The sequence below is a fragment of the Onychomys torridus genome, chromosome 13 (assembly GCF_903995425.1).
Source record: "Onychomys torridus chromosome 13, mOncTor1.1, whole genome shotgun sequence".
In the NCBI taxonomy this organism is placed as follows: domain Eukaryota; kingdom Metazoa; phylum Chordata; class Mammalia; order Rodentia; family Cricetidae; genus Onychomys; species Onychomys torridus.
In genome coordinates, this window is record NC_050455.1 from 31,638,509 (window position 1) to 31,661,626 (window position 23,118).

A 23,118-nucleotide genomic window follows, 5' to 3' on the forward strand; every position below is an offset into this window, starting at 1 on the left:
TCAGTTTGTTCTCATTTGTCTGTTGCATTTGAAATTTGCCTTGAATCTCACCTGTTTGAAATGTTTTTGAACGATTCATGGCTAACTGCAATTTTTTTTTTTTCCTAAGTTTTGGTAAATGTCCTTTTTTGTTGTTGTTTACATATCTTAAAATTAGAGTCACATTTAAAATTACACTTATTTTGTATAATAGCCTCAGTGAATGAGATAATTTTTTTTTGTTTCTAAATATGTTCTAAATGTAATTTGTAAAGGGATTGAGTCTACGAAGTTGATAAATTACAAGCTGTAACAGCTAGCACAGGTTGAATAATGTACACACATGTTGTTCTAACACATTGTATGCATTCAGTCCTAAATTTTGCAATCATCTTAGGAGGTAGGTACACAGGTTAAATTACTTGTCCATTGTTACCTAGCTAAGTGATAGGGTTAGGTATTGACCCTCCAGATCCAGCTCTTAATAATTATGTTGTATTGGGAAGAAAATGTGAGTCACTCTTAAGTGTAAACAGACTGATTGATGTAAGACAAATCAGAAGGCTTCTTTGCAACATTTGTCAAGTAAAGTATAACATGCATTGTTTGAGTTTGTTATGGCAAACGTGTGTGTGTTATACAGGAAATTATGAAGACGAGAGGAGGAGTTAAAAAGACTCTGGAGGAGTCTTCCATTGGGGATCACATAATAGTGTTTGTTGGGCATTCTAGTTTGAGTGCCTTTGCTGTTGTCAAATGCATGTATTTAATCCTTGACCCATTCTTTATCTGTTGTAGTTGAAATATTGATACCGTAGACAAGTTCACAAGGCTAGTTTGTGGTGAGGATGAAGAGACCCTGGCTTCTGTCTAACTTTCATACTTTTCCTGAAGCTCCTACGTTTTATTCTGTAGGGTTCTGTGTAGAAATAGAGGTGTGCTACAACTACATTTAAATAGGAGACATTTACAAGCACCAAAAGTTTAGGAATTGGTGTTTTCTTATTCTATTAAAAAACCTTTTATACATTATTAATGTCGTACTGAATAAGTAAATGCCCTATATGTGAAGGTGACAACTCCAGTCACCTAAAAAATAAGAAAAACAGAAGTTGTTTAGTACTAAGGACTGCTTTGTTCTTGAGTTAAATTTAAGACAAGCTGAGTACTTTCCTCTGCTGCTTATTATTATTTATTTATTTTTGTTTTTGAGACAGGGATTCTCTGTGTAGACCCAGCTGTCCTGGATCTCACTCTGTAGAGCAGGCTTGGCCTCAAACTCACAGAGATCTGCCTGCCTCTGCCTCCTGAGTGCTGGGATTAAAGGCGTGTGATGGCACCCAGCAGCATCTTACTTTTGTAGTAAAGTAACAAATGGGGAATAATTTGACACTTGTTAAAACCTCTTTTTGTTTTTAGAAACATTATTATTATTGAGAGATAGTGTCTTGCTGTCTAGCTCATCCTAGCCTAGAGTTCACTTGCCTAGTCTTAAACCTTGAAATGGCGGTCTCCTTTATGGTTAAGGACAGTGTCAAGGCCATTTCTAGGTTTTGAATGTGAAAGTGCTGAGCTGTTAATTTGTAGAGAACAGACTGAGAGGAAGTATGATGATGCTATAAAAATATTTTGAGAGACCATTGTCTTCTGAAAGGATGTTCTCTTTGTTCTAATGTTCTTACTTGGAGCAGAGAAAAGGCAAGAGGGTACATACTAGTAAAATTTTTGTGGAAAGTTGAAGTTTGTTGGATTCTTCATTTTCATATTTCATTTTCTAAATGGGTGACCACAAAATCAAGATGATACTTGTGAAATTTGGCATAAAAGACAGTAAATGGCAGCTGCTAATGGCATTTCATAGGTTAACTGGAAGAAAACTTGATCTCTGTGTGTGTGTGTGTGTGTGTGTGTGTGTGTGTGTGTGTGTGTGTGTGTGTATTCGGGAGCACACTTCTGGGGATTGAACTCAGGGACTTGTACATGCTAGGCAAGTGCTGTAGCTATACTCCTGAGCTGTACTTCCAACCCAAGAAAACTCCAGCTGGCTAGCAGTTGGGTTGTCCAAGATACCAAGACTCTTTGGAGGATGTCTTATAGAAAGTAATAGTAATATTTATTGGTACTGAGGTATTTCTGATTCAGTATTCATTTATTTTTCTCATTACCCTTTTCTTAAGTTCTACAAGTTGGCTTAGTGAAAATGATCAAAGTGCTTAGTTTCTCCTCCCTGGATTTTTCATGATGTGCAGTTAGATCCTATCTCCCCCTTCTTTATGTCAACTCTGAGTTAAGGTAAATTGGAAGGTTTTTTTTTTTTCTCCCTCGAGACAGGGTTTCTCTGTGTATCCCAGGCTGTCCTGAAACTCTATTTATAGCCTGTCCGTGAACTCAGAGACATGCACATGCCTCTGCTTCCTGAGGCATCACTACTGCCTGGCTGACTAATTGGAAGGATTTATTTGTATATTATTTATTTTACAGCTTGAAATTCTTTGAAATAGCATTGTCTGGTTGTGATGAAGATGATTAAGTAAGAGATTATTTACAAGATGAAGGAAAGTAGTGGAAGAATTAGATGAAGTAAAAGAATAAGGTAGAATTTGAGGGTGGTAACAGATTAGGATTAGAGGCATGTTTCTAAAACTGAAATCTTACCTGCAGTTTTAAGAAATTTACTGTCACTGACATTAGAATTATCCAAAATGCTAAGTGGAATTTTCTAATTTCCTAATAGAGCATATTTTGAGGGAGGACAGCATAATTTGTAGGAAAATTGGACAAAAGCTCCCCCCTTTAAGGAAGGTTAGTATTTCAGATATGTGGTTATTTTGTGAGTATTCATAATGTGCTCGTAGTATCTTCAGGGAAAGCCTTAGATTTGTCTGTTTAGCTTGAGAAGAAACATCCTAATATAGATGGAAAAACCAGAGTTGGCCCTGTTGATTTATCATTGGCAGTTATGTCTGAATATGAAGATATTTGATTCATTTTAAGTTACATAGTGAAAAAAATTTTGGAGGATAGTTTAGAAGAATAGACATTGGAATAAAGTATCTATTCTAAGGGAAGTGGTGGTTTAATATGTTTGGTGATCCTGTAGATGGCAGTATTTATATTAACTTAAATTTACAGTCTGTACCTTCTTTAATGAAGTGAATTTTTCTTTGCTTTGTTTCAATGTTAGGGAAAAAAAAGCTGTACATACAGCTTTCTTCACTCAGCATGCTTTGATAATCCAGGGTTTTTACTTTGGTTTAAAGTTCGTGGAAAGTTTAGTGTTAATATTCTTTTTTGTTTTGTTTTGTTTTGCGAGACAGGGTTTTTCTGTGTAGCTTTGTGCCTTTCCTGGAACTCACTTGATAGCCCAGGCTGGCCTCGAACTCACAGAGATCTGCCTGGCTCTGCCTTCTGTGTGCTGGGATTAAAGGGTGCGCCACTACCGCCCAGCTAGTGTAAATATTCTTTATGTGAAATGGCAAAGAAATTAAAGACACTTCAAAATTTTGGTGTATGGATATGTGTGCGTCTGGATGTGCATGTGTATATTCCCGTGTGTGTGTGTGTGTGTGTGTGTACAGTTTAAATTATTTGGAAACAGAGTTTTGATTTTACTTTCTGGATTAGGAGAGATTTCTTTTCCCACCCTTCAGTGCGAAAGTTTATTTTTAATACAGTATTTTCAATTTTTTAGATTTGCAATACCAAATTAAGTTGAAATTTTTTCCGGGTACAAAAAAGTAAAAATTATTTCCCCTATATTCTTCAGACTTTTACTTTTAAAACATTTTAGAATTCACATTCACTTTTGAATTTCCTCAGTTTTCCAGCTTTTCTTTTCATTCTTTTACCATCATTCTAATGCATCTGATGAGTCTTCATTCCTCTCAAAACTGTACGTAATATCTGTTCTTTAATACAAGTGCTCCTTTAGCCAGCCTGAGGGATAGAGGTTGTCTGTCTGCAGCTACCAGCAGCCAGTGACTGAGAACATTGAAGGGACGAAGTGTAGTTTTGGCCTGCCTCCACAGTGTTCCATGTTCATGCCATTCCATGGAGTGGCCACTGAGCAGATGTTTTGACACTGTTTGAATGCTACTCTCTCCATCTATGCTGTTTGGTTTTCACTATTATTTGCAGTGGGATATTTGAATCCATTTTATGCCTTATTTTCTTATTTTCCCTGCCCCTCTGCCTTGTCTTTTCCTTTCTATTTTTGCATAGTTGTGCCCTATTTATTCTTCAGCATAGCATATTCTTGAGCATCAGCATAGCAGAAGTACCTTGTCGGTACAGTGCTGCGTGCACTGCCTTTTACTGGCATGTGAGCAACTGCAGCTGCGTTTGGTGTCTGCTGGGCAAAGGTCCCACATGAAAATTATTACCTATGTGTAACAAAGGGGGTTTCTTTGTTGAATTTAAACTTTGAGACTCCTTCAAATATGAGAGCTGGTAGGTAATTGGTGTTATAGTTTAGAAGTAGAATCATTGGATTTGGCACCACTTCCCACAAAATGTCAACTACTATTTTATTCCATAGTGGTAAATTATTTCCCTGAATCCCAGTGGTAGCCGACATACAATGGCAGCTTTCCAACCAATGCTTGCTTATCCATTTTACAGGTGTAGCAATGATGCAAATAGTCAGCTGCCCGTATGTAAAGACAGTCGCTACCACCAAGACCGGTAATTTTAAAACCATCTTAGTTTGTTTTGTCTGTAAGTTGGCATGGTAGTGAATGTTGTTGTTTATCCTTTTATTTATTTTTTGCCCTAGTGAGTGGAGCTTAAAAATATTTTCCTCTTTAATGAGCAGTTTAAATGCAGTTAACATATTTGGCCAACACTTAATTTCCCAATTGCCTGTAGTATTAGCGTCTTTGGTTCACAAAAGCAAATGAGGTCAGATCACTTTAAATATCTTAATTTATGTAATAAGTGTAAACAACTTCATTCTCATATTCATAACATTTAATTTTATTTTTGGTGTGTTTTTAAGTTAAATATAAAATGTCATTTCCATGTGTAAAATGATGTGATTATGCTTGCATGCAAGTGACTATGTGCGTGTGATATTTGTATATAGCATACATTTGCATTTTAAAGTTACCAAAGTAAGACTACCTAGAACCTAGACTCTAGGATTTTGTTTTCCATTCAGATTCTTGTATCCTTATTTTAACAGTATTTCAAACAATACCAGCTTATTTAGCAGTATTAAAAAAAAACAACAAAAATTGTGGCTTGTCTTTTAAAAATAGATGTCTGCCTTTTTAAAGAAAAGGATAATCTGATAGTTTACATGCTAGTTTACATGCTTTATCATTTGGAGTTGATTTACTTTAAAACTAAGAATTTTTATTCTGACCCTTGTAAGAATTTTAGAAGTAGGAAATTTGTGTTGGGAATTACACTCAGTGAATTGTTTGTTTCTTTAGAATTTGAGAACTTAAAAAAGTGTATTTCTGTTCTTAGTATATTATGGTATTTAGACATTGTCATAGTCGACACTTAAACTTTTGACTGTTCTTAAGGTAAATCTTGGATCCAATTTCCACATCCAGTTGAATTTAGGCATTAGAGTCAAAGAGCAAGGAAATCGTGTAATATTTATATCACCTTTTAGATACTATTCTTGTTCTAAGTATTTATTGGTAGAGGAGGATTTAGCTCGTGCTTTTATTTTCTATTATAATTTAATATTTGGGTCTAACTTTTTAATTATTCTTTTTTTAGGTGTATTACCAGGAATGGCCCCTCCTATAGTACCCATGATACATCCCCAGGTTGCTATTGCAGCTTCACCTGCTACCTTAGCTGGAGCAACAGCAGTTTCTGAGTGGACTGAATATAAAACGGCAGATGGGAAGACATACTATTATAATAATAGAACACTAGAATCAACATGGGAAAAGCCCCAAGAACTGAAAGAAAAAGGTATAGTTGTTTTGTGACTGAGGACATAGTATAAACTGTAATAAGTAGAATACTATTTGGAACTCATACTTTGTAAGCTAAAAATAATTTTTAAATGTCGGTATGTATTACACATTTTGTTATGAGGCGTTGTGTAATTATATTGTCCTTATGGAGACTGTTAACACTGATCAACAAAATATTAGGTCATTGGCATTGAGTATGCGGCAGGTTTATAATGCTCTGTTGTATGAGTCCCTGTTTCTCCTCAGCATAGTTCAGTATTTTATGAATGGTTGCTGCAGGCCATAGACATGACCTGAGACTATGTTCTCTTGAAGTCAGAAGGTTAAAGAGTTCTGATTATGGTAGAGACAGGACCAAGAAAGGCATTTTATGTTTATGGATAACATTTAGAAATAGAGCATCTCAATTGCTTTCTCTGTGCAAGTTCTTTTAAAAAGTACAGAAAACTGTTGAATAACATCGTCTTAGTTATTTAACAGAAAAATTAGATGAGAAGATTAAAGAGCCAATTAAGGAGGCATCTGAGGAACCACTGCCAATGGAGACAGAGGAGGAAGATCCCAAGGAAGAACCCATAAAGGAGATCAAGGAGGTAAAGGGCCAAGGCATGCTAAACTGGGAGTCAGCCTGAGGTTTTTCCTTTCAAAGTTTCATTAATTTTTTTAAATGTAATTTTGTTTTGAGATTTTATTTTAAAGTGTGTGTGTGTTTGTTTCCATTGCATATACATGTGGGTACCCTTGGAGGCCAGAAGAGGCTATCAGATTATCGGAGCTGTAGTTACAGACAGTTATGAATTGCTTGATCTGGGAACTGAACTCAGGTCCTTGGGAAGGCTCAGTACACATTCCTAACAGCTGAGCTATCTCTCCATACTTAACTGAGGTCCATTAAAGGAAAGATCTTAAGCCAGATGTTGAACCTAATCTACAACATTTTGACTTACAGACTGATTCATGTTAAAGTTAAAAGTACAATTATGATTTGGGGAATGTTGAGTATATTTCATCTGCCCTCTTCACTGTCCACTTAGTGTGGAGTGGTCCCTTTGTAACACTGAGTTTTGGTTTGGGGAGCTTCTTTTATTCTCTAAGATGGCAATGAGAGCCATGTTTCAGAAGTTAGTAGAAGTAAGAAACCATGTTAAAGGAAAGGTCTCCTCATTTTCTCTCTAGTTATTTCTGTCGTAAACACATGGCTAGTATGTCTGTGATATATAGGGCCAGTTGCTGCTGCTTATTTCTGCTCTTGTGCGATTCAGCTCTTAATGTAGGTCAAGGATGTAGAACTTAGAAATTTCTACTCAGAAATTCCATTTGAGATATTTATAATGATAGTTTATTTTTCATTTGTATTGTACTATTTATTAAATATAATACTATTTCCCTTAGGAGCCCAAAGAAGAAGAGATGACTGAAGAAGAAAAGGCTGCCCAGAAGGCAAAGCCAGTAGCTACTACTCCAATTCCTGGCACTCCATGGTATGTACTTAACTGATGAATTTTATGTATTTTTTTTATTATACTTGATTATTTAAATGACTTCTGTAGGAAGAAAAAAGGATTTTTAAAAGTATAGGTCAGATATGTTTTTTGAACTATTCAGTATTTTGATTCTTGTTTGTTATAGTCGAGGTGTGCAAACCTAAATTCAGTTGCTACAAGAGTTTTCCATAATTACCAGACAAATACCTTCTTCCCTTCATGATCCTGCCCTGGTATTGCTTATAGTTGTGTATTTGAACCACTGTGAAATCTTGAGCTTGCTTTTTATTATTTAATATTTTAAGTTTATTTATATGTACTTGTAAATATGCATATATAGGCTCCAACTATGGGATTATTACAGAACTCTGTAAAATTATGCCTTTTAATCCAATTATGGAATAATCTCCCTACTCTTTTCTTCTTGGGCTTGGTTTTTCCCTTTCTTCCCTGCCACTTCAGTGTCTCTTCCTTCCTGTTTCTTGCTTATTTAACCCATTCCCATTATGTACTACAGGGACTTGTTCTTGAGGCTGTGTACGAATACACAGAATCCTTTCCAACTTAGTTTTGTTTCCTTTGTCCCTGTCCCTCTTTGCTGTTTTCCTACCCACCTTTTCCCTGTAGTCACCCAGCATCTGTTTTTAAAAACCATGTCTGTGAGGCAATGTTGAATAGATTCTTTATTTTCTGCATTTCCCACAAAATAGCAAACAGATCTTAAGGATGATGAGATGGAAGTTCTTTCGAGTAAGATAGTTTCCTCAGTGCTTCTAATCAATTGTGTGTGAGTGATGTGAGTAGCTGTTACTGATGATCAGGTCAGTTACTGTTGTCTAGATAGTGATTTTCAGTCAGCGGAAATTTCACTCTCTAGTAGACGTGACTGCAGTGTTGGAGACAAATTGGTTGTTACAACTTGGAGATTGTAATGGCTTGTAGCAGATGAGTGGCATGTATGTTCCTTAATGCACATCTCCCTGAAGAAGTTATGTGGCCTAGCATGTCCTTAGTACAAGATGGCAAATTTCTAGACTAGATCCTATAAATTATTAAGGGTTGACAGTGGTATGTTCTTGTATTAACTCTTTTTTACTTTATTAATGGAAGTATCTGTGGAGAGAGACCCACATCAGCATTGGTATCTTAAAGGGACAGAGTGTATTAGAAAGGACTTACAGTCTCAGAATAGTTGATTTAAATGTCTTTGTTTCTGTCTGGTAGATACTGATGTCTCATCTCTGGCTCTTATAAGACTCAACTCCTGATCTTGTTTTGATTCTTTCATTTACTGTTTCTTTCTATTTTGACAAGATGTTGAAGCTTGTCTTTGTATATTTCTGGTTTGGGACTTGGGTATTTTCCCAAGGAGATGGAGTTCATTTTTATGAGAAGTGGCATTTATAGATCAAAATGTTAAATCTAGGGATGCTGCTGTTGAATTCTTTTTAATTTAAAAATACTGTGGTAGATTTAGGTGGAAGACACACATTTAAAGGTACAATAAGACTACCATTTTGTGCCATTGAGATTTATAGCACCATTTTTCTGAGTGCATCATCTGTCTCACATACTACTGAGTTCCTCTGTTTTTGCTGTGAAAATGACTGTTTCTCAATGATGACAGCATAATTTCTATTTGCCTTTCTCATACAGGTCACACTATCAGTACCAACACTACCTCTAATGTCATTGCTAAGGCATTTTAAACTTTTCTAGTTACTTTTATGTATAGGGATTATCAGTAAGGCTTGTAGTAAAAATGTGCTTTAAAGACACTAGGTATGGTTTTTCTATGTATGTATTTCACTGACTTAATAAATAAACTTGTTTAACAATAATTATGCAAAATGTTTCTGATGTAAAACCAGAGTTATTAAAATAGTCTTTTAAATAACATGCTCCTAAGTTGACTTCTCTGTGTTCATAATAAAACTAGTAACCAACCTCACACTTCATTCTCTGTTTGGGGCTTTGTAAACAGAGGCAGAGGCCTTTTGTCCCTTCCTCCTGGTCTGAAATACCCAGCAGCCACTTCTCAAATTACCACACAGAAGCTTATATTAATTATAAATGCTTGGCTGATGGCTCAGGCTTATTACTAACTAGCTCTTACATTTAAATTAACCAGTTTTTATTCTATTTATTGCCATGTGGTTTATGGAGCTCTGGCACCTTGTTCCTTGGGAGGAGGCTAGCCCTCATGTGCCTTGACTTTGCCCTTCTTAATCCTAGTCCTCAGTTTGGTTGTACTGCCTAACAACCTTAAGGATCTTGCCTTGCCATAGGCCAAAACAGCTTTATTATCAACCACTGAGAGAAATACATATTCACAGTGTACAGCAGGGAGCATCCCATAGCAGGGCTTCATGTTTACATGTGGACCTGTCTTTAGAATACCTTTACATTCTTTTAGACTTTGTGTAATTATTGCTTCTTTCTTTTTCCTATTCTGGAACAACTGTAATTTATATGTCTAGACGTTTGGATCTAGTCTCCCTCCAAGCCCTTAAGTGCTATTCTTATGATTTATATCTGTGGGGTGGTTTTTCCCTCCCCTCATTGACCTTCCAAGTTATGTAGTGACTTTTTTTAGGGGGGTATGGCTTGAGGATGGGGAGGGGCTGAAGAGGTCCTTCCAGTATGATATCCTCAGCAGGGCAGATCTAAAAGCAAGACAGTAGGTGAGGGGTTGAAGCATTCTGGGCCTATGGCCTCCCCACCACCACAGTCTGCCCAGACTCCTTAGGAGTCTAATGCTTCCCTTAAGGTAGAGGTTTTCAATATGTGTTCAACCCCGTTTGGTGGTCGAATGACCCTTTCACAGGAGTTGTCTAAGACCATCAGAAAATACAAGATATTTACATTAAAATTCATAACTGTAGCAAAATTACAGTTAAAAAGTAGCAACAAAAATGATTTTATGGTTGGGGGACTACAACATGAGGTATTGATTGAAGGGTCATAGCAGTAGGGAGGTTGAGGACCACTGCCTTAAGTGGATTGTCACCGTGAGCACCAGCAGCCCTAACTCCCTGCCCTAACCCTCAGGCTACTCCGTGCGTACATATCACCTTTCTGGCTTCCTGTTGCTAAGGAACAGTAAAGACCATCTTAATTCTACCCAGAATATCAGCTTAGAAAGTCTATTCTGAAGCTTTATGAGCTGTGTGAGGGGTCATGCACTTTGATCCTTTAAAGGGCTTTTATTATTTAATTTATTCATGATGCATCAGTCAACTTGTAGCATTTCTTCTAAATTTGGTTTATCTTTCAGTTGTTGTACCGGATCCCATACCTCTGTTACTGGTTCCTTTCAACCTAGATAGATGGCTCTGTGGTGCACTCTTCTGGTTCTGTAGGCCTAGACTGTAGCAGGCTCTAGTTTGCTGACAGAGTGCTTGTTTAAAGCTTTTATGTTTCTATCAAACAGTATTTTACAGGCAGGAACATCTGACACTCCCAGAAATAGTCAGTGTTGCCTTCCCATGAGATCAGCATTTCTCCACTTTACTGCCCAGCCCAGAAAGATACCCTGCATCTGTTTGCTGCTGTACTGGCATCTGAGTGGTGCCCAAAGCTGACGTAGGTCTGAGGAGATGGTTAGTTTGAAACCTGGAGGGTAAAGGGTAGACAGAAAAGCCAGGTAACCAAAATGTTTGGATTATATAGGGAAGAGTATGCCAGCCATGCCCTGACAGGTAGGTACTGAGGGACGCAGGGAGAACCTGGAACAGGTCGGCTTTGATAAGTTAAATAGGCACCTCAGCCATTTGTCCCAGGGTTTGAGACTTAACAGCCTGAGTTCTGCTTAAACAACCACATCAGCTTTATTTTTTTGTTGATTATGGTGTGTGTGTGTGTGTGTGTATAGCTATAGACATTATTTATTTATTTGCTTGTTTATTTATTTGTTTGTTTATTGTTTAGGTTTTTCAAGACAGGGTTTCTGTGTGTAGCCCTGGCCATCCTGGAACTTGCTCTGTTTTAGCATGAATCTTAAAGAGTTCTTAATAATAAAATCAAACCTGAGGCAGGTTATTGGGGTGAATGCTGGAAGATCAGAGACGCAGAACAAGCCACAGCTATCTCACCTTGCTAGTTCCTCAGGTGATCCTTTTTCCTCAGGCTGGAAGCTTCTGAGTCCTCCTCCACATGAATCTCAGCTGAACTGTGTTGCTCTAAAGCCTGAACGCTTAACCAACCAAATGCTTAACCAACCAAATGCTTAACCAACCAAATGCTTAACCAACCAAATGCTTAACCAACCAAATGCTTAACTCACTACATGCTTTTCTACTTAGTTCCTGGTCCTCACACCTTATATACCTTTCTCTTTCTGCATTACTCCCTAGGATTAAAGGCTGGGTTTCTGGGATTAAAGTGTGGGTTACCACGCTTAGCTGTTTCTAAAGTGGCCTTGAAATCAGAGATCCAGCTAGCTCTGCCTCCCAAGTGCTGGTATTAAAGGCTTGCACCACCAAGCCCGACTTCTGTTATGGCTTACTCTTCCCATTTTCTAGCCACCATTTTTGGCTTTGTTCTAGTGGCTGTCTGTTCTCTGACCCCAGATATGTTTATTTCAGGAAACACACAATATTTCAGGGAATACAATACCCACCACACTCTGTAGACCAGGCTGGCCTCAAACTCAGAGGTCGTCTTGCCTCTGTACTAAGATTAAAGGTGTGTGCTATCACCCCCTGGCTAGTTTTATATTTTTATATTTTAACTTTACTGTGGTTTTATACAAACAACTTGTAGTGTCATTTTTATCCACTCTTGTCAGTTCTTGCTTTTATGGGTGTGTTGAAACTATTAACAGTTAATGTCAGTTTTAATAGTGTTGGATTTGAGATATAAGTATTTACTGTTTGTCTTTTCTAACCTTCTGTTCCTCTATTTTCTTAATTTCCTTCTTTTAAAATGTCTTTAGTATTCTGTTTAATTTATTGGCTTTTTGATCTTTTGTCATCAGTCATTACTTCAGGAATTATAATACCCATATGTAACTTCCACACTCTGTGGGTAGTCCCTTTAAACCTGTACACACTGACTTATGTCTTAGTTATCTTAGACATAACTGCTGTGTGCATTAAAATTCCAACAGGCAGGTAGAATTTCAAAGAACATAAGAAGAAAATGGTCTTTTATATTGACCCTTTCTGGCATTTTCTTTATTGCTAAAGAGGCAGGCTTTGTTGAGTTCTCAGCATGGAGAACATTCCTGTCAGACTGGTCTTCTGGGTTGGAACCTCTTAGCCTCTCTTTGGTAAGGAATAAAGTTGTCTCATATAAGTTTTGTCATCCTTCTCCCCCATCCCTAGTTGCTGTCATGATTTTTGTCCTTTATTTTTATTTATAGCTGGTCCTTTTGTGTCTAGGCTAGGTTTTCTTGAAGTTACTTTGTATGGGGTTTACTGAGCTTATACCTCATACAGCAAATTGAGAAATGTCTGTCCATTATATGAGTCTTTGGAAGTATTTTATGTGTGTGGATGTTTTGCCTACATGTAGATCTATGTACCGTGTGTGTAGTACCCAGGGAGGCCAGAAGAGGGCATTGGATCCATTGGAAAAGGGGTTACAATGTGAACTACCGTGTGGTGCTGGTAATTGACCCAGGTTTCTCTGAAGAGCCCTTAATTGCTGACCCATCTCTTCAACCCCAGTATCAAGTTAATAAATTTCCTGTTTATCTTTTGAATTGTTTCTATTCCTACTCTGAAAACTATCTTTTCATTAATTTCAGATATGTTTTTCTTTATCACATAAAACTTAGTTGCTACTTTGGAATCTTTGATTATTTCAACATAGGATCTTTTTCTCATTTCAATATCTAGGTCGTTTTGAGCTTGACAACCGTCAATTTTTGATGGTCTAGCCGGGGAAACAGTCTGGTTTCCTTTGGACTTTAGCTGTCTGCTGCAATAAGAACCATCCTTAGACTAGAACTAGTAAAGGGGCAGAAATGTCACTTATTTCCTTTTAGTTGTCTCTGTTAGTCTTGACTCACTGTACTTTCATATAGTTAATGTTAAACTTATACATCCTTTCATACATTTTGTTTTTTGTTATGGCTTGAATTTTCTAATTGTAAAAGCGCAGGATTAGTGGACTGCAGTGGTTTATGGGGTTCTAGTGTAGTCCTTCCTTTATATTTTACATCACCTATAGTTAGATCATGTTTGTATCTGATAGGTAATTTCGGTTTATTATATTTTATTTATTTATTTATTTATTTATTTTTGAGACAGGGTTTCTCTGTGTAGTTTTGAGCCTTTCCTGGAGACCAGGCTGGCCTAGAACTCACAGACATCCACCTGCCTCTGTCTCCCAAGTGCTGGGATTAGAGGTGTGCGCCACCACCACTACTGCCTGGGTAATTTTGGTTTATTAAGAAATGGTATTGAGTACTATGGTTCGCTTTTTAAGCCATCGAGTTTTTATTGCCTTTGAACATCCAAATAGTTTAAAATTTAGTGCTGTCAGATTGGGTGTGCTGAATTAAATTCTTAAGCATTTTAAACTCTGACCACAAATTGATTTGCATTTCTGTAGCTACTCAGCTCTTTTGTTCTGAAAGCCATATGAAAACCATTATTAATTAGGACCTTTCCTCCTCTTACTACTTGCCTGAGAGTTAACATTAAAAGACATAGTCATCAGAGTACATTTTTGTAGCACAGGAAAATGGTATTTTATCTTCATCTTTAGGTGTGTTGTTTGGACTGGTGATGAGCGGGTCTTCTTCTACAACCCCACCACTCGTCTTTCTATGTGGGACCGACCTGATGATTTGATTGGAAGGGCAGACGTTGACAAAATCATTCAAGAGCCCCCTCATAAGAAAGGATTGGAAGACATGAAAAAGCTAAGTAAGTTTTAAATTAGGAATTCATCCTCTGGATTTAACCCCCTTTTACTCTTTGGTGAAAAGTATTAAAGGCCATTTAGAATGATTTTTTTGTTTTGTTTTGTTTTTTGTTTTCTGTGTAGCTTTGTGCCTTTCCTGGAACTCACAGAGATCCGCCTGCCTCTGCCTCCCAAGTGCTGGGATTAAAGGTGTGCGCCACCAACAAAATAGACTGCTATTCTGGTTTGATACAATAAGAAATGTGAAAAATGTAAAGAATTTGGATAAGGTTTTATTTTGTAAAACATTTTTAACTTAGTTACTAAGGTTTTCAGTTAGTCTGAGATGTTGGAACTGTTGCTGTTGGCTTAGTGCTTAGCAATGCCACTGAAACACTGCTTAGATTGAACTTTTCACCTCCTTTGTTACTAGGGATATATTTTGCAATTATCTTAAATATGCAGAATATTTTTGTTTTATAAAAATAAAATAAAATCCTGTGGGGTTTGGTGGCATACACATTTAATTCCAGCACATGGGAGGCAGAGACAGGTGAATCTCTGAGATCCAGGCCAGTCTGGTCTGCAGAGTTAGTTCTAGACTAGTCAAGGCTACATACATAGTAAGACTCTGTTATTCCCCCCAAAATCATTTGAACTAGATGATAACTTTTTCTTCAGTATCAAAATTCTTATCCCTTAAGAGATTTTAAAAAATCTCTTCCCTGTTCTAATAGTACTTTATATATTTCTTAATTGCCCTTATGTTTATTCAAAGTGTTTTATTCAGTTTGTTTTTATGGAACTCCTATTCATGAATAATGTAGAAACATGGTAAATAAATCATTTAATGCTTCTAATGTAACAAATCCTGATAAGGTCTTTAAAGTGGTCAAAACTTTGCATGGAAATATATTTTCTCCCCCCCTGGCATTTTGGGCTTTGAAATTCTTTGCAGATCAGTGTAACCTGCCTAGCTGGTACTCTGGTGCCATTGTTTTTCACCTTCAATAATACTTACTTTATAGGCATGATGATGATATTTATAATTATAGTAGTGAATGGTGCCAAGAAAATATGTGATTTTCTTTTGGGTTTTTGGGGAACATTTTCTTTATATTTGAGTCACATTTGTTACATAGTATGCATCCAAAAAAGTTCTACGAATTATGAATCAGGAGTTTCATTTATTTGTAAAGTTAAAATTGGGAAGTTTTACTTGCACATTTTAAAAGTTAAGGGCCAGGCAGAAAACATCAAAGTAAAAGAATTCTTCACTGTGAAGGGAGAATAAATAAAGTGTAGAATTGTCTAAATTGGCTTAGTGGTTGATAAGAGTGACTGTTTGGTAGATATTTTATTCATTGTGAAAATATTTGTGTAACTGTTGATAACAGTGTTGTGAAATGTCTTTGCTAGGACACCCGGCTCCAACAATGCTGTCCATCCAAAAGTGGCAGTTCTCAATGAGTGCAAGTGAGTGAAATAACTGTAAAAGGCAGCTTTTCCATGCATTACAGTGAATGTTTCCATAGTCATTAGCAGAAGAATCAGTAACCAAAAATTCAGTAGTTGCCTGCTTAGGTTTCTTCAGTCTTTTAATTAATTTTTATCTTACAGTTAAAGAAGAACAAGAATTAATGGAAGAAATGAATGAAGATGAGCCTATTAAAGCAAAAAAGCGGAAGTAAGTAATACATAGTTTATGCACATCCAGGTACATTTACAGTATAGAGTTGATGAGGTGGTCAGTTTGTAATTGGAAGGTAATGTGTAGTATTTGTGTGATTAGGAAACACTGGTCATAATTGCCTTCTCTTGGGCCTCATATTAATTAACTTTGTTTTGTAATGTAGAGATGGTATCTTTCTTTTCTGTTATTAAAGTTCACAATACTTGGTTATACAAATACATACTATGAAGCTAGCTGACATTTTGGAATTTATTGATTAACTTTTTACAGGCTTTAGTAGGTCTAGATGTTATTGAAAAATAAAATTTCTGGGGCTGGAGAGATGGCTCAGAGGTTAAGAGCACCAACTTCTTCCAGAGGTCCTGAGTTCAATTCCCAGCAACCACATGGTGGCTCACAACCATCTGTAATGAGATCTGGCGCCCTCTTCTGTGTACATAATAAATAAATAAATTTAAGAAAATAAAATTTCTCTTATATCAACCTATACAAATGCCATTCAAGGGATGTCATAAAAGTGGACACCCTTTCCTTATATGTGCTTAACTTATTTACCTGTAGATAAATAAGAGACTGGTCATTATTCCCTGGTGGGGGATGTCATTAGTTAGGAAATACTATAAGAGAACATTGGTAGAGGGTTGTAGCATTGGTGTTGGGTAGTCCTCTAGAACTGGGCAAAATGTGTTGTTACTTTTATTGGGGGGGGGGAGTGAAGTTGGAATAGAGGGTGTATGTAAATGGGATTATTGTTTTGCAGCAAATAAGGAAGTTTGAGGTCATTACTAGGGACTGGTTGATAGTAGTCCTAATTTAAGGACAGATTGATTGCAGACTGATTGTGGCAAGGAGATGAGTAGAACAGCTCCTGTAAAGAGTGGTTCCTTTTAACTACATGTTTGCTTATTGCCAACAATATTACATTAAGGTCTTGTCCCCATCATGCGCAACTGAGGCAGCTATTTTCAATTTCATGATTGACCTTTTCATTCCTTAATCAAATGTAATTTTACTAGTTGTGGTTATCATCTGCTTTTATGTTCTTTTTAAAAATTGTAGAAGACATTTGTTTTCTTAATTATTATAAATGATTGTATTCATTCTGTTTATGTACCATAATTTTAGATATTTCTGTGATGTTAAACTTTTAGGTTGTTTTTAATTGTTTGTTCTTATAGACATCTCTGTAAGGTTTTTAACTGCTTTTATCAGGAGAATGTCAAAGAAGTCCTTTATGTGGATTGCCCGAGCTTCTCTATTTAGGTACAAAGTTAAAAGCCTGTTTTTCCTGGCTTAGTTTTCCTTTTTCTTACTTTATTGAGATAGATAGTGATAGATTGTATTGTGACATTTAGTATAATTCTGTAAAGGTTGTCTTTATTTTATTTCTTTGCTGTCTTTGAACTTCTTTAACTATTTAAATAGTTCTTTAGTAAAGTAAGAAAGTATATTGCTTGGCAGATTGCTTTACCTGTTTATTTTGTACATATTTTAGGTCACAGACATTCTTGCTAAGTTCCTGTAGGTCAAGGATTTCATTTTCTATTTCTTTTGAGGCATTCCTTAATTCCTCAAATTGCTAATTACCTGTCATCATTAGTCTTTGTAACTCTTGGGCTACCTATAGCATGATTTGAATTTGCAGTAACTTGTGTAGGGAATGTAAACAAATTTTATTAGCTTTATATACTTAGTGGATCATATTTAAGAAGGAAGATCTGTTCAATTACGTTTGAGTACATTGGTTTTATTTTTTGGATTAGTTATACAAATATAGGCCTTTTTCATAGTGCGTGTTTTGAGAGGTGACCTGATTTCGTGTTTACAGTCTCCTTGTATACACACAAGTAATAGGCCCGACCTTAGCCCTGAAGTGCATTTTTGGATAAACAAGTAAGTTAAGCCATTGGTGAACCACTCTTATTTCCTACTGCTCCCTCCCACTTAACTACTCCTGTGCCCTTGTTGCTCTCTGCAACCTGCCCTTCAAACTTAAGTTTGACACCCACAAAGTGAGTAATAAAATGTCAGTTATCATGCACTTGGCCAAGTTAATTTTATTCTTAAATATTTGAAATTACAAAGACTTTAGTATAAATTTTTAATAGATTTTAATAGTAAAATATTTGGGGAAATGCTAATTTTTTTCTTTTTCATATCAAGAACTAAAAATATATTCTGTTCTGTTTAGTTCTAACATAGTTTTGCAAGCAGTGCCTGAAAAGCTTTTTTTCTTTTTAGTTCATCTTACAATCAAGTGGAGTAAGAGAGAAACAGAACATTAATTTTTTTTGACTAGTATAGCCATTGTAACGTTATAGAAATGCATTCTAATTTTATTATTATTAGAATGAAAGTTAGGCCATATAATTTATTTGAGATCCTCAGGATGATTTGTTTTGTCAAGAATATGCTGCTTAGTAGTGCCCCCGTTTTAAGGCCTTTGTATGATTTGTGTTAATATCACCTTATGGTTTACTTTCTTCTAGGAGAGATGATAATAAAGACATTGATTCAGAGAAAGAGGCTGCCATGGAAGCTGAAATTAAAGCTGCCCGAGAAAGGGCCATTGTCCCTCTGGAGGCTCGAATGAAGCAGTTCAAGGACATGCTGCTAGAGAGAGGGGTCAGAAAACAATCTTTGGGGGAGATATTTCTGTTTTATATAAGTAATATAAATATGTCTTGCTAAAAGGTCAAATCTAAGGTTAGTGCTCATTAAATGGGGGTGGGAAGGATAAGGGAACCTGTTAAATTACTGTACACTTTTGAAAGTGGCTTTTGCCTTGGTTTATATCATGTTAAACTAAGTGGCATTTTACTGTCCTTAAGTAAAATAGCATTTAACATTTTGTGGGGTCATATAATTTTGGTAACGTGTATGAGTATTAACATTACAGAATTGCGGAGTACTTCGGATAGGTAAGGTATATATATATATATATATATATATATATATATATATATATATATATATAATGGTTCTTCCAATATCTTCAGAATGGCTTTTGGTGAAAGAACTGATACTTTATGATATTGAAAGCCTAAATAAAGAAACTTTGGGGCTGGAGAGATGGCTCAGAGGTTAAGAACACTGGCTGCTCTTTTGGAAGTTCTGAGTTCAATTCCCAGCACTCATGGTGGCTCACAACCATCTGTAATGAGATCTGATGCCCTCTTCTTAATAAATAAATAAATCTTTTAAAAGAAAGAAAGAACGAACCGTTGGTTGTATTCACAAATGTGTTTGAATAAGTAAACTATTTTAAATCACAGTATTGCTTATAAGATTGCAGTTAAGTGTGTGAAATCAAAATGTAAATCTTCAAGGCCTTTTCTGAAGTACTAAGTTTAAAATGTCACACAGTAGTGGTTATTTTAATGAGCAATGAAGTGTGTGTTATTTCTTTTATAACAAAGAAATGGTCAGAGCCAATTAATGTGGAAATTTGCTGTTGCTAGCCTCCCACTGCTTATCATTTATTAGTGATGGGAAACTTCACTATGGTTTTAATGTCTCTTTTATAAACAGATGTCCTGTAGATTTCAAGCAAAATTATGACCTTTCTACTATTAGAGTATCTTAATTATGAAGCAATGCTTTCTTTTTATTTTAAAGGTGTCTGCTTTTTCAACGTGGGAGAAGGAGTTGCACAAAATAGTATTTGACCCTCGGTACTTGCTTCTCAATCCTAAAGAAAGAAAACAGGTAAAAGGAAATACAACAGTGAAAACTTACTTAAAAGGAATTGTTTAAGTTTTCAGACAGAAGCTCCCAGACAGACTGGCCTTGCAGCCCTTCTGCCACTGTTCTCTGGTGCTTGGGTTACAGCACATACCAGCACACTAGGCAGCAGAATAGTATTGAAACTACCATCTGTTTTTTCTTTTTCTTTGGTTTTTTGAGACAGGGTTTCTCTATGTAGCTTTGTGCCTTTCTTGGAACTCCCTTTGAAGACCAGGCCGGCCTTGAACTCACAGAGATCCACCTGGTTGCCTCCCGAGTGCTGGGATGGATTAAAGGCGTGCGCCATCACTGCCCGGCTGTTTGTTTTTTCTGAACAGTACTCCACACCATACTTTTGCATCTTAGTGCTTAGTCAGTTATGGGTCAGTGTGGAGGCTTTTCCACTTCAGAAACAAGATAATTTTTGCCACTTGATATTAACATGTTGTCCTTGTGCTTCAGACTTAATGAAGTTATGCCTGCAGTGGTTGTAAAAGTTTTTCTAATGCATTTATCAATTTGTGCAAATGATACAAATTTAGAGTATAAAATAGCAAAATACAGTTTAAAAAAAGTCCCTGCAGTTGTTCTCTGACTTCCATACACCGGTTGTGGTAGATGCCGATGTACATACTCCACAGATAGATACACATATATCCATACAAATAGGTCAATGGAAATAAAACAAAATTAAATTGTTTATCATGTTCCCTCTCCTACAGGATGGAACCTCTGTAAGGGCAGCAGTTTTGTTCCTTGCTCTGTATGGTGTCTTGATCAATGTCTGTTATAAAAACTCTAGAAGACTGAACATTTTATGGCACATTTTTATGTTACTAAGTGTTAAAAGTTTCAGTCTGAGTGAAACCCAAGTACTGTTTTAGAACTTAAGTTCTTCACCTTTGGGAGCGCTGCCAAGTTGGTAGAGATTGAGCACCTTCCTAGAGTTGTCCTACAACAGTGAGGACACTGTTTCAGAGCCTCTGCAGAGATGATGCCTTCTAAGGAAATTATCTTGTTAAAACTGTCGTGTACGTTCTGAGAGGAAAGAGAAATTCCTATTTGGCATTCAAGTATAAATATATATCTTAAGTACTTGGTTTTATTTACATTGAATAAAATATAAAGATAAAGCAAATAGTTACTAATTAAACATTTGCACATCACAATTTCCTATCCGAGTTTGTACTTTCACTTAAAAAATAATTTCAGTTTAATGTCTTAATCTAAAATTGCATCCTTCAGTTCTAACCACATGTTTTAGCTTATGATTTGTCTTCTTTAATCTTGTTTTGGATGAGAGGTATCCTAAAAGGTTAGAAGTTTTTATTATATGTTGTGACAAATTATAAAATAGTGTTTTTTCACAGAACAGACTTTCTGTGAAGGATTTTAGGTTTTGGTGTAGATAATTACTAACATTTGGATGAGTTGTTATTTTAATGTATGTAATTTAGAGTTTTAGAAGACTGACTGTTATGATTACATTACCAGCATGATTATTTAGGATTGTGCATCTAGGCCTTATTGATATGATAATTAGATAGTCTCATGTTTTAGTAAACTTGTACATGTTTTTGTAGGTGTGATGTGCATGTGTGTGCAAGTGGAGATGAGAGGTCAAGGTTGGTTGTCTTCCTTAGTTTTGGCAGTCTCTCATTGAACCGGGAGCTTATTGGTTAGACTAGACTGGCTGGCCCGCAGATTTGATGGATCCTTTTGTCTCTGCCTCCTCCCTCCCACCAGTACTTAGGTACACTGTTTCTGGCTTTTCTGTGGTTGCTGGGAACCTGAACTTAGGTACTCATGCTTGCACTTTATTGATAGAGGTATCCCTTCAGCCTCATAAACTTATTTTCTCAAGAAAAAGATACACATAGAAAAGCAAAAATGATGAGTGAACATTTACAAGATGAATGTGTATGCATGTAAATTACTAAGATCAAGAAATATTACCAGCATCCCTTAAAGACCTAGGTGGTATAGTCCTTTATTGTATTTTTGCTTATAATAGGAACTTAGCTAGGAATTGCTTTTAAAACCTATTTACTCTCATTGTAACTGTTGCATTTGTGCGTTGAAATAAAAAGAAAATGATTGGAAGCATGATAGGAATAAGGAGAGATTTGTAAGCATAAGAGAACCCTTATTTTCTATAGTGTCCATCTCAGTGATTCATAACATTGATCTGGACTATCTTAAAGGAGGGGATAGATAGGGATATACAATTCTTTCTAGTACCTTAGGGGGAAAAAGTTGATAGAGGCTGTCCTGACACTCAGGCAGAGATACAGAGGTTTAAGTTTATGTTGCTGCTTTAAGGAAAGAAGTTACCTTTAATACAGCATGCAATACTTGTGTGATTAGGGAGATAGTAGGAGAAAGGAGGCTCCCCTATGACTTAAGGGGTATTGTCTGTCTCTGTCAGGGTAAGGTAATCTAGAAGTTTCAGTACAGTTTTGTTGATGGTGCTATATTTAGATTGGCCTGGAGAGAGGCATTTTAGGAAAGAAACATTTCTGTTTATTTCATGTAAACATGCTGGTGTGCATTTATAGACATTCTGATACTGGAGTGAGACATTCCCCCACAGCTTTCTAAACTTACCTGTTCTACAACTGTCATCTTCAGTGATGACAACTCACCATCATCTGGAAGACTTCCTTCATTCTTTTTAGGGTTGGGAGATGTCAGCTGTTGACTCCATCATGAGATTTTTGTTTGATTTTGGTTGGGGTAGTACTATGGGTAAAGACCAAGGTGTTCTATGTCCTGAGCAATTGCTCTGCTACTGAGCTAATCCATGGTGCTTGCATTTTAAGATAGGATCTTTCCATGTAGTCTGGGCTGCTCTCAGAATTGTGCTCCCTCTACCTCCATTGTGCCCCGTCACAGGTGGTTTTTGTTGTACTTAGTTTTGCTGCTTTCGTCCCTTTTATAACATACAAAGTAGTGGGGGTGGTGGCGTTGATAACTTACTGAGTTTTACATATTTGAGGAAGCCTTGTTGGAGCCTTTCTTTGTATTGTTTCTTAAAGGTTTAGCTTTGCTTTTAACGCTTACTCAGAGATAGTTTTGAAGCTGTATTGTTACCTATTTACTATGTTGTTGATTTCCCCCTAGGATTTTTTCTTAATCCTTTGTGATCTGATGGTCCAGTGAGATATGTTTGAGTAGAATATTACATTAGGCAATATGGAAATTGCTGTGCTTGAGTTCTGGGAAATTCTCTTCCATTACTTTTGTTGTTGCTATTATTGTTATTTTTTGAGATTTTTCATAATACACGTATGCAATGTATTATGATCATATGAACCCCTAGCTCCTCCTAGACCCTCCCCTGCCACAGCGCCCTTCTAGCTTGTATCCTCTTTCCATAGCCCTCCGAGTCCAGTCCAGTGCCAGCCTATATGCATGGGAATATGCCACTCACTGGATCACA

The 23,118-nt window shown here is 36.4% G+C and overlaps 1 protein-coding gene across 4 annotated transcripts in view; it reads left to right on the forward strand.

Moving 5' to 3' along the window:
* Positions 1-23,118, forward strand: part of Tcerg1 (transcription elongation regulator 1) — a 55,736-nt gene that overhangs the window by 15,836 nt on the left and 16,782 nt on the right. For 2 of the 4 annotated variants that reach the window (XR_004946386.1, XM_036204388.1), the window contains exons 6-14: positions 4,600-4,662; positions 5,713-5,913; positions 6,399-6,511; positions 7,311-7,399; positions 14,120-14,280; positions 15,677-15,733; positions 15,878-15,944; positions 18,440-18,575; positions 19,569-19,658. Coding sequence is in view for 3 of the 4 variants with exons in the window: in XM_036204388.1 (XP_036060281.1) it covers positions 4,600-4,662; positions 5,713-5,913; positions 6,399-6,511; positions 7,311-7,399; positions 14,120-14,280; positions 15,677-15,733; positions 15,878-15,944; positions 18,440-18,575; positions 19,569-19,658 (977 nt within the window). In the remaining variant the exon portion in view is untranslated. The remainder of the gene's footprint in view (positions 1-4,599; positions 4,663-5,712; positions 5,914-6,398; positions 6,512-7,310; positions 7,400-14,119; positions 14,281-15,676; positions 15,734-15,877; positions 15,945-18,439; positions 18,576-19,568; positions 19,659-23,118) is intronic. The other 2 variants (XM_036204389.1, XM_036204390.1) reach the window with 1 other exon arrangement.